The sequence below is a fragment of the Channa argus genome, chromosome 7, assembly GCF_033026475.1.
Source record: "Channa argus isolate prfri chromosome 7, Channa argus male v1.0, whole genome shotgun sequence".
NCBI lineage: Eukaryota > Metazoa > Chordata > Actinopteri > Anabantiformes > Channidae > Channa > Channa argus.
The window spans coordinates 27,783,436-27,795,642 of NC_090203.1; the positions used below are offsets into that span (position 1 = coordinate 27,783,436).

General features: G+C 41.7%; 1 protein-coding gene across 1 annotated transcript; it reads right to left on the reverse strand.

Moving 5' to 3' along the window:
* Positions 1-768: 768 nt before the first annotated feature.
* On the reverse strand, positions 769-7,827 carry naglu (N-acetylglucosaminidase, alpha). Its single transcript, XM_067509928.1, has 6 exons — positions 7,119-7,827; positions 5,289-5,436; positions 4,960-5,106; positions 4,123-4,208; positions 3,380-3,636; positions 769-3,142 (listed from the first exon to the last, which is right to left on the reverse strand). The coding sequence occupies exons 1-6, from the start codon at positions 7,529-7,531 to the stop codon at positions 1,938-1,940; spliced, it is 2,256 nt and encodes a 751-aa protein (XP_067366029.1). The 5' UTR covers positions 7,532-7,827; the 3' UTR covers positions 769-1,937.
* Between the last annotated feature and the right edge of the window lie 4,380 nt (positions 7,828-12,207).

Consider the following 12,207-nt stretch of genomic DNA (forward strand, 5'->3'; position numbering starts at 1 on the left):
TGGAGTGTGATTGATTTTGTGTGAGCTGTGTGTCAAAATGTGTGTCCTGCACAAGTGGAAAGACAGAAAGTTCCTTCCTAAAGTATTAGGACAACAAGGCCAATTCATTTGTTTTAGCTGTTTACTGCAGACATTTGGGTTTAAGCTCAAAAGACGGACACGAACCTATCAGCTTTTATTTGACAGGATTTGCTCCGTAAATTTGGCCTTAGCCTGTAAAAAATGTTGGTTTAAAAAGGATAAGTGCCTTGAAGCTCAGAGAGCTGTATGTGGTGGTGGGGGGGGGAAGCTGAGGAATTGCACAAACATTGGCCATAGCTATCAACCTGACCATAGCTCCACAGTGCAGGGGTGAACATCACAATCCACCATTCGAAGAAGGCTTCACAAGGGAAATACAGAGGCCCTACCACAAAACGGAAACTCCTTATCAGCAAAGGGAATCAGAAAGCCGAGTCTGAGTCAATCACCAGACCTTAACCCATCTGAACATGGTTTTCACCTGCTGAAAAATGAAATTCTAAATCTCCATCTTTTGATCCTAAACACAAAAGTACTCAGCATTCAGTAAGTACATCAATTATTCTTGCTGTTCCAATATTTTTGGAGGGAACTACACTCTACACACTACATGTTTACTGGTCAGGCTCGTGTGTAGAGTAGATAACATCAGTAAGCAGAAGTTCTTCTGATATACAAACATACAACAACAGTGTTTAGAGTAAAATTACTGCAATAACCAAGTCACTTATTATAAAATGCCTGAGGTGAAGAATCACAACAGTTTATTAAAATACAAAAATAGCATTTATACAAATGAGACCGTGTACAACATGGAATATTTGCTGCACTTTCAGCTGTGACTAGACTACAACAATACTCATCAGTGTTATTCTCCAGAAAACATTTAACTAAAGTGCATTTATCAAAAACACACTTCAGAGGTGCAAAACAAAATCAATGTGACCCGTAAAAATAAACAATATTTTTTTCTGAAAGTGACTGATGCCAAAGGTCTCTGTTTAGATTTTTCATATAAAAATAGATTTTTGAAAATTTAAAAAAAAAATTATCTACGAGCCCACTTGTGATGTGATGCTGCTTAGTGTAGTGTCCATGAAGCACACACTCGTGTCTGTAAGAGCCTCCGACGCATTATAGTGTGTAGCTGAAAAAAAAAGTCATCATTATGACTCATTGTTGAATAAAGGTTCCTCGGTGCTCAAACGTTTCAGTGCAGCTACGGAAAAGCACCTGGGATTTAAAGGAACTTTTAAACATTTATGGGAATGTGCTTATTTCCTGTCTTTTTATTTATTTCCTGACGTCCTTTTTATGTCAGTGTAGCAATGTAGCACCACTTCTAATGCTGACGGACTCATTAGCTGCACAGGAAACCGAAATGAGGGCTTCATGGTGGTGCAGAGGGTCTGCACCTGCCAGAAGTAGATTTCTCTCTGCATGTAGTCTGCATGAATTTCTTCCAACAAACCAAAAACACTGAAATTTAAACCCTTTATCCTAAGATACTTACTAATGAGGATCACGCATGCACACACACACACGCGCAGTCTGGAGGAACTAGGATCAAACCACCAACCCAGTGCTGAGCTGTATCCACCCACACCTTAGGGTGATGTCCTCAACCCATCTAAACATCACCCTCTGGCAAAAGAAATACTAACTTCTAAAAATGTTAAACTACTTCTTTGCAATTAACTGCGAAAAACAAGAAGCATCAGGTGTGTACTAAAACTGACACCGTCATCATCCGCTCTTTTATTTTCTGCTTTCCTTCTCATATTTTCTAAGGCACGATTGGATACTGGATGAGTGTGAATGTATGATTTGATACATAAATGATCTTCACATTAACATGTTTTGGGACAGCCACTGGAAGACATTCTTCTTGCTGTGACTTGAGACAAGTCTGCTCACTATAGTCTCTTTAGGGCCTGTGGGTAGTACTTTAGGAAGATCCTGTAGACTATCTCATATGTGTCTCCCTGAGGCTTAGTTGGGTACTTTCTACTATTGTAAACGAATCCTCTTTCTACCTGGAAAACTGCCTGGTTGAAGGTCTCCTGCTTGAATGGTTGTCCACTCTCCAGACATTCTACTAGCATGTGAACAAACAGTCCCCAGCGCTGGGCATAATAGTCCTCCATGAGGCCTCCCCATTCTTTACTGGCATAGTCCAGTATCTCACCACTGGGACCCCAGAGTGTGAGCTGGTTTCTGGCATTCATGTCATAGAGCTGTGCTTCCTTTTCGTCCAGGGCTAAGGATCGGGCCTGCTCCAGCCATGTCCCCAGCAGGAAGTTGCGGTCGCTACTTAGCAGACGGTTGAGCTCAGGTAGAAGGTCATAGACCAGCACTCCACCTGCAGTCAGCAGCTCCGGCAGCTTTTGTTTCTGAAAAGCATCCGTGATATCCTTGTAAAAGGATGTTGTCAGGACCTGTAGCACCTGCCGAGTCACATCTACAAGGTCATAACGGAAGGTCTCCTTTGACATCAGTGAAGGGGCTGCATCTATGATCAGTTTCCAGGCTTTGTACAAGTCCGCTGGGTCATACCAAAGGCCAGGATTCATGTGAAAGGAAGGTCGGCGCACCAGCGGGCTATGGTTGTGGTTTCGGTAATGTGGGACCGTGCAGTTGTAGACACTAGCAAACAGGAGCCTCCATGCAGCGGTCAGGGTCTCTTGTGTGCTGCCGTAGCGGCGTACAGCATACAGCGATACCCACTTGGACAAGTTGACCGGTTCTTTGCGCCAAGCCAGCTCACTCATCAACTCATACATCACCGGATTCTGCTCAATGCCCTCAGGTGTCATGCCGATGCCCACCATGGTGGAGTTTGGGAAGTGAAGAGCTTTAAAAGGCCCCGAATTGATGCTCTCCACCGTGCCGAAGAAACCACTGTTGCCCCCAAAGTTATGCAGCATACACCAGATAAACGGCTGTCCATAGAAAGACTCTGTGTAGGAGAAAATGGGCTCGGTCTCTGCAAACAGGTCCAGCACAATCATTCGCCCAAGGGGCACTCCGTGTAGTAAGGCTTGGATCTGGGCCGGCTTCCAGAAAGCAGCGTCACTGAAGAAAAGCCAACCTTGCATCAGCCAAATTGCCTGAGGATCAACTGGGAAGAAAAAAAATAAATAAACAAACCAAAAAAAACCTGAGATTTGGACGAGGGACAAAAATATGACCCTTCTTGATCACAGCTGAAAATTTGGGGGGGTTACGTGTCTAAGAGTGCTGGACAACAGGTCATCCGTGGGTCATCAAACTAGGGAAATTATTGTACTTGTACCCCAAAATATCCCCATCCAGGCGGCTTCCTGTGTGAGCAGGGTGTTAGTCAGCACACACTCACCTGCAGTCATTGATGCAAAGACAGAACGACTGACAGCAGACAGATAGGTGGGGTCCGAGGAAGGTGGAGTCATCTCATTAAAAGTGTCAGTGTTGTAAATGTGGTCTGTCCCAAACTGCTTCACCACCTGGGACAGATAGAGGGAACCAATCTGGAGGAAAAGTGGGTCCCGAGGGTCTAAGATATATGAGCAAGAGAAGCTGCAGTTGAAATGAGCCCATGGCCCCAACCTGGTTACATTCGCTTCAGGATACAACCTGTAACACAAGAAACCCCATCAGCAACACAAAGGTTTTGAGAGTTGAGAGAACAGTGAGAGAATGAGAGAACAGTGTCTCCCCAAAACATTTTCTGTTGTTTATTTAAGTTAATTAAAAAGTGCACTTAAATGCACATGAGTGATACTTACAGTTCCTGCAAAAGTCACGCAGTCACATTTTAAAAAAACACAGGAAATAACATTTGTTTATTGAAGCACCAGCTAGGCCTGTATGAACAAAGGATTTGCCTCCTTAATCACTAAATTCAGTTAGCTTCCAAACTTTAATTGGCTTTAGATGCGCTAAACACACTCAGGACTGTTCCTGTGAGTTCTGTGCACTCAGTCAATGAAAAATCCTGTAAAGTACTGCAGTATTATTCTTATTATTAGCTCACATTACTGGTACTGGCCTCAAAGATCCAGTGTTGGTAACGTTCTAACACTGAGCGTATGAAGCAGCTGAAACAGAAGCATCGATCACCTGAGGATTTCCTTGGGAATGTTCCCAGAGAAGGCCGGCAGCACAGGAATCATACCAAAGGATCTCATTCGTTCCAAGATGTTAAACTGGAAAAAGAGTGGAAATGTCATTTTCAAGCAGCTTGTACTGAAAGTAAACAGTGAGAATTTAAATATACATGTGAATCCAGCCACAAAAACAGTGAGGTTCAAAGGGGAACTGTGACCTACTCCAACTACTGGATTTGTTTGCACTCACTTTCTTTAGGAACACGGGTGGTCACATACTAACAGTTACACACTGTAAAAAAAGACTTTTTGTATTTTGTATTACTTTGTAAATGCTTTTATTTTCAAAATGCTTTTTAAAAGGACACCTTCCCATTTTCTGAGCAAGTGCCTTGTATCAATGAGTTGGTTAAGCATTTATTTTTTATTTTGTTTATTGATTTATTTGAATATATTCAGCTGGTAAAGCGGCTGCCTACCGACCACAGGGTCGGAGGTTCTCACCCCGCTCCTCCCGACCACGTGTCAAAGTGTCTCTGGGCAAGAAACCCCAACAGCCCCTCCCCAGCTGTGCAGTGCCAATCTAAGCCCGGTAGAAATTGGGGAAAGGGTTGTGTCAGGAAGAGCATCCGGTGTAAAAACTGTGCCAAATCAACATGCAGACAAAATGATTTGCTGTGATGATCCAAAAGGACTATGTATCTATATGTATGTATAGATATAATGTGCTGCTTCTCGCTTTTTGTATTCTCAGTCTGTGTGCGTTAATAATACCGTTAGAAGGTACCAAACAAATACATGCTCTGACTATGCACACTGTGGCTTTATACGGTGTCTGCGGTTTCAGTACTTGGAGGTGGAGCTGGTTCACATGCCAGGACTGTGGCAGAGGTCCACCAAACTTGAACATGTTTCCCATGCGATTCCAGGCGAGAAAGGCCGGACCAGAGAAGAAGTCTTCGATCTCTGACTGATTTAACCCGAGAGCACGGTAAACCTGAAGGAGGAGAACAAGATACTCAGCTGATGTTCAAAATCAGGGAACATGTCGTTCTTTCATTTCTATGTGCTCGTCACTACAAAAGGTCAAATGAGAGAAGTTTGAAAACTGCTTCCAAGTATGGGCACCGTAGAAGCTCCTAATGGGACAATCCTAAAGGTTGTTTTGAACCTTCACACCTCCTGCCACAGGGCTTCTTGGCCAGTGAAAGCCAGCGGCAGGTTGATTCCATTAAGTGCCATCCAGTCGATCTCCTGCTCCCACCGGGGCCAGTTCCACCACACAGAGGAGTAACTGAAAGTGCAGACGTTCTGGTAGTACCGGAATCTAGATCCAAACACACAAAGTCTTTAGTATCAAACTGTGTTATCGCAGGATTTGCATGAACCAAAGCATCTTTAAAAAAAAAAAAAAAAAGAAGTATAGTCTGAAGGTATTTCTAGAATCACCAAAACGCTTCACGTCTTACAGATTTTGCTTATCTGTCTGATTCTTTTGGGACAATGTGGAACATGAGTTAACAGTCCATTGCAAAGTAAACACTGCAACAGGTTTATCTTGCCGTCTTATAGAAATAAACAACGTTAAGCTCCAAAAGAGGATCCTGTGTAACTGTTGAGGGGCAACATCTGCGCTATGTGCAAAAATTGATGTAAATGAAGACAACATAAGATTTGTAAATTAGTCACATGGTACGTACGCTAAAAGAAAAAAAATCTCAGCCCTTCATTATTAAACTCGCTTTGCTTACTCTCCTTCAACTCAACAGGGAAAGACATAAGGAGAGTCTTCATAAGTCATTAATTAGCTCAGACATTGACAGGTGATGACAACATCACCTGCTCATTCTGTTTAGACACTGTGCATTTATAGCAGCAGTGTTTAAATTAAAAAGTAGAAGTAAAGTTTGAGAAGCATGGCTTTAGCAGTGACTAACAGTCAGGCAGTATATGCAAAAATAACATCAGCCAGCATTTGTCCTTAGATCCTGAAGTGTGTGTATGAGCTGGTGAAATAAGTTTCATTCACACATTTCCACTATTTCCTGGTTCGTGTATTATTATTATTTTTTTTTTTTACAACTGACAAATCCATCCATCCTTTATCTTAAGCTCTTATCCCATTCAGGGTGGCCTGAGCAAAGTGCACCCAAAGAAGCCACAGCTGGCAGGTTCAAGGCAGGTTTTAGCTGTGAGGCGACAGAGCTTCAATTCCACTTTTAACTGGTTCTCCACCACAATATTTCAGTCATGGGAAACCAAAACTGTGCCATGCTGGCTTCTGCTTATACACTAACTGTGCACATGACATAACTGGGGTGAGCTGATGCGGCTCTAATGCACAGCAGACAATTGAAAAGAAGGGTGATTTAAAGGGCCCAGTCGTGCACCTCGTGTCCATAGTGCTCACAGTAAACAATGAAAACCGACGTGTTGCATTGCTCCACTTGTCATGCACCCATGCGCTTTGTTGTGCTGCAGTGGGGCTGGTGGTGGGGGGGGGGGGTGACATGCCCCTCTAACACTGCCATCATAGAACTCAAACACACAGACGTGCCACGGGAGTCCAATTTACCAAGCGTGGGATTTATGTCATGAAAACTTTAAGTTTTCATGTCTTATTGACTTGGCAGCAGATGCTGAAGATACATAATGGATGTGGGCAGGTCAAAGGGTCCCTCAAGAGGGATTTTAACAGAGCTACCTCTGTCTGGTTAAAGGTCTGTGGTTGCCGCTGTGAGCACTTGGCTCACATCTGATGTACAGCAGCGTGAAAAAACACCATCAAAGAAGCTGTTTTGCCGTCTCAGTAAAAGGAAGTGTCCATCAACTCAACGGTGAACAAACATTACCAATGGTGGGAAAAGTACTCTGATCCTAATACTTTGATGAGCTCAAAAGTGATACTTTTTTAAAACTACAAACATTTAGCATCAAGATATACTTCAAATACGAAATGTCCTGGCCCTTTGCTGGTGTGGACAGCGTGAACGGGTGCGGGTCACTGACCTGTGCGGGGTGTTGATGCGCAGGACGCCGCTGAGCTTTGGCAGAGGACGCGGCAGATCCAGCTGACTACCGGACCAGGAAATATGGCAGTTGCAGAAATATTTCAGGTAGTTGTAAATGCCAGACGCCACGGCCACTCCGGAGCTGCCTACGGCGACTATCTTGTTGTTTTTACTGGACCTGAGCTCACACACATCGAGGCTGTCGTTGGAAAGGCTCCTGTTCACTGACACCATGAACTCCGTGGATCTGTCCCCGAGCAGGCGTTTCAGCAGCTCCACCACTGCTCTGCCCTGTGCTTTGTCGCTGGCTTTCGGTCTGATGTGGTCTAGAGTATGAAACCTACAATCCACACTGCTGAAGAGACAGAAAACAACGGACAGAAGCAGACTGCAGCCGATTCTGGGCGGCATTTTGAATCACCCAGTCACACGAAGCCAGAATTTCCCACCGCAGCGTAGGTTTGAAAACGAGTTTATTTGTCCATTAGCAGACAACCAGGAACCGCGGCTTCACTCAGGGGCTGCGGGCCAATCAGAGAGAGCGGTGCTGCCTCGAGTCTAACTCACAGCCAATCGGAGGATGCATTTTCTTCTAAATCCTTTTTTTTCTCCAAAACTTTATTGATTTATTATGTTACAACTTTTATGGGGAACGTTATGCTTTGATATAGCTGACAACGTTACAGCAGCGAGGAAGAATTTAAATAAAGTGCACAAATCATTTGTAGGTTTTGATTCACTTTACAGAAACATAACTGACAGATGATTAGTTTCTGCTCAATCGATTTGTGACAGAAGCTGAAACTGTTGTCACATGACCAGTCCGTCATATGACGGTCGTTCTGAAGAAGTAACCTGACATCCAGGTGCTTGTCGTGTGACCATGTCATAAAGAGTATGTTTACAGGCTGAAGCGAACTTCAAACCACATTCAGGTCAAAGTGGTTTTACTTTGTTGTGGTCCACACTGGGCAGACCTTATGTGTACCAGCCCCCTGACCCCATTCAGACAGAAACCCAGTGATAGTTTAGCAGTGCACATGGAAAGACTGGGGTTGTGTTGGGGATCTCACTTTCCATCACTGTGGAGTAGATGCAGCCTTTATGAACATGTCACATTCTTGCCACAGTCTTCACTTTATTGCACGGTTGTATAATTTGTTGTGTAGACGAATGCACATCAGCTCTCTGACTGTTAGCAGTCAAGATTGTATCTTGTGCAGTTTCTCCTTTGTGATGTAGCTCTGATTCCTGTAGCTGCTGATATAGCTTCTCTCTCTGGTTTCAATTCAATTCAACTTTATTTTTATAGCGCCAATTCACAACAAAGTCATCTCAAGGCACTTTACAGAATAAAGTCAAGACTATAAAGATGTAGCCCACTGTAGTCCACTGTTGCCATAGGCAACAGAGGAAAAAATCCCTTTAACGGAAGAAACCTCCAGCAGAACCAGGCTCAGGGTGGACGACCATCTGCCTTGACCGGTTGGAGTGAGTGGAAAGTGAAGAGAGAAAAGAACAGAGCAACAACTGGGATGATATGGTGCTATGAGGTCTTATATATGATGGAGCCTGACCATTCAGAGCTTTATATGTAAGAAATTAATGGGAAGCCAATGGAGAGAAGCTAGTGAAGGTGAAATATGATCTCTCTTGCTAGTTCCAGTCAGCACTCTTGCTGCAGCATTTTGGATTAATTGCAGGCTCTTCAGGGAGTTACTTATGTCATGTAGGGTAACGATATGGTTGGACAGCAGATTTCTGAGATGTTTAATCCCAAATACTATGACTTCAGTTTTGTCTGAGAATTGTGGGACATCCAGGCCTTTATGTCTTGTAGGCATGTTTGAAGCTTTATTAACTGATTATTTACATCTGGTTCCATACATAGATATAGTATGATCACCAGAGTAATTATTAGTATTATAATTAGTGGTTTAATTACAGCTACTTTATAGGCCTGTGGTACACAGCCTGTTTCTAAAGATAGATTGATGATATCTAATATGAATGTATGTATTAAGGGTAAAGCTTCCTTGAGCAGCTTAGTTTTTTTCTAATTTTCTAATTTTATTCATAAAGACAGTCATGAAGTCATTGCTGCTCAGAGTTAAGGGAAAACTAGGCTCAACAGAACTATGGCTCTTAGTCAGCCTGGCTACAGTGCTGAACAGAAACCGGGGGTTGTTCTTGTTTTCTTCTATTAATGATGAATAATATGCTGTTCTGGAAACACAGAGAGCTTTTTTGTACATTGTTAAACTTTTTTTCAAAGCTAATTGAGATTCTTCTAAAACACCCACCACTTCCTTTCTAACTTTCGTGTTGCCTTTTTTAAGTTGCGTGTTTGTGAACTATACCATGGAGATCGCCTCTGCTGGTTTACTGCCTTCTTTTTTAGAGGGGCAACACTATCGAGTATTGTACGTAGTGAGGCTGCAGAATTGTCAACGAGATAATAATTTCTTTAAATTTGTTGACAGATTTTTCACTTAGGCATCTGCTGTAGTGGAATTTTTCCCTAACTGCTATATAGTCCGTTATTGTAAATTCAAATGTTATTAAAAAATGGTCAGACAGAAGAGAGTTGTGAGGAAATATTGTTAACTTATCTGCTTCAATTCCATACGTAAGAACAAGGTCTAATGTGTGACTAAAACAGTGAGTGGGTTTATTTAAATTTTGGGAAAAACCAATTGAATCTAATAATGAATTAAACACAGTGCTGAGTCAGTTACTGTCAGCATCTACATGAATGTTAAAGTCACCCACTATAATGACTTTATCTGTACTAAGCACTAAATCAGATAGAAAATCAGAAAATTCAATCAGAAACTCTGAATAAGAGACTGGAGGACGGTACACGATAACAAATAATAGTGGTTTTTGAGTTTTCCAGTTTGGGTGTGAAAGGCTAAGAGTAAGGCTCTCAAATGAGTTATAACTATGTTTAGGTCTAGGAATTATTGATAAGCTACAATGGAAGATTGCTGCAACTCCTCCACCTCAACCTGTGCTTCTAGGAACATGATAATTAATATGACTCATTTAAACTGACATATTCTTCCTGCTGCAACCAAGTTTCAGTGAGACAAAATAAATCGAATTGATGATCGCTTATTAAGTCATTTACTAACAGAGATTTATAAGAGAGAGATCTGATATTTAATAATCCACATTTAATAGTTTTGGGGTTTTGTTCTGTAAGAGGAGTAGTCTTAACTTTTATTAGGTTATTATGATTAACTCCTCTTGTTGTCATATTTACTTTATGTAATTTAGGTCGGGGAACAGACACAGTCTCTATAGGTATGTGGGAGTTGTGGGGGGGTGACGGTTGTAAGGACACTGCAGAGAGACGTGTAGGACTTGATCTCTGCATCTTAGGCTCAACTCTGGATTGTCATACTTTTGGTTGTTTAATAAAACCAGCCATATTTCTGGATAAGAAAGCTGCACCATCTAAAGTAGGATGGATGCCATTTCTCCTAATCAGCCTAGGTTTTCCCCAAAAACGTTTCCAATTGTCTATGTAGCCCACATCGTTTGCTGGACACCACCTAGACAGCCAGCGGTTGAATGACGACATGCGGGTGTACATGTCGTCACTGGTCAGATTTGACAGGGGTCCAGAGAAAACTACAGAGTCCAACATTGTTTTAGCAAAGTTAGACACAATTCAACATTCATTTTAGTGACCTCTGATTTGCGTAATCGGGCGTCATTAACTCCCATGTGAATAATAGTCTTACTGTATTTATATTTATCTTTAGCCAGGAGTTTCAAATATTCGATTCAATTCGGTTAACTTTATTTATATAGCACCAATTCACAACAAAACATCTCTGGGCACTTTACAGAATAAAGTCAAGACCATAAAGATGTATAGAGAGAACCCAACAATTCCGATTCAACGTCACCCGCTCTGGCCCAAGGAGGACATTTGACTATTCCTGGGGCCAGAGCAGGCCCTTATTTTTATTTTCCACCGTGTGACCATGACTTTTTCTGGTGACCTCTGTTTTATACTGAGTATCAAAGATTGTAAATGGTCCACACTTATATAATGCTATTAGCACTCAAAGCACTTTCAGCTTGGATAAGCTCCCCCCCCGTGACCCCTGAACAGGATAATCAGTTACAGATAATGGATGGATGGATTTATGTTTTCCAGCCTATAACTTATTTTCTAGATTATGTATGTAACTTTTGAAACTTATCCTAATTGGTTGCTAAGCTCACAGAGACATTCTTTGACATTCAGAGTCATTATACAGATATGGACACAAACATTTTTAAATATACCTATGCATGATAATGACAACAATAATAACAATCCAACAAAATATAGTATGGTTCTAAATACCCTTGCTTACAATATTTGGGTATTCAGGGTACATTTATGACTAGCTTTTAAGTTTAGGATAAGGGCAGACTGGTGGATAAGTAGTAGAGCAGTGGGTTGGGATGCAAAAGGCCACGGGTTAAAATCCAACCCCACCATGTGTGGTCCCACCCAACCACCAAGGGCAACCTTGGTGCCAGCTTGAAGCTTGGATACATTTGGAGAGTTGCACCAGGAAGGTGATCCAACATGAGAAACTCATGCCAAATAAATGTGTGGAACATGTTCCGCTGAGATTGCTGTTTTTCAGATCTAGGATCTTTTCTGTTTTGCACCTATTTACCTGAGGAGTTTAGAGGAAAAGTTAGGCGACCACCAAAAGTTATCTTGGAAACTATGTTTATTGTGCTTATAGATATTTATATATACAAAAAAAAAAATATAAAACTGCTATGGTGCTTGAGGAAAATCAAGGTGATCACCAAAGTCACTACAATTTACGTAACTGAAATGTATTTTATTCACCTAAAAACAAACCTCTCCTTAAAAAAGGCTCCTGTAAAAAAATAAAACAACGCCTTTGGGTTTTTTTTCTTTTTAAATTTTCACTTCTAATGAGTCTAATGATCATTATAATGATTCTTCTAATAATCAGAGTTTCTTTTTAATGTGAGACATGTTTATGTTTCTTTAGGAGTGCTTTTTAAATTTTAGGCCTTTTTATTAAATGTTTTTTGCAGAT

Coding starts and splice junctions, on each gene's coding strand:
- naglu (XM_067509928.1), bottom strand. CDS start 7,531: ATGCCGCCCAGAATCGGCTGCAGTCTGCTTCTGTCCGTTGTTTTCTGT. Junction 3,637..4,122: donor ATTCCCAAGGAAATCCTCAG/GTGATCGATGCT, acceptor CTTGTGTTACAG/GTTGTATCCTGAAGCGAATG. Junction 3,143..3,379: donor CTTTGCATCAATGACTGCAG/GTGAGTGTGTGC, acceptor TTTTCTTCCCAG/TTGATCCTCAGGCAATTTGG.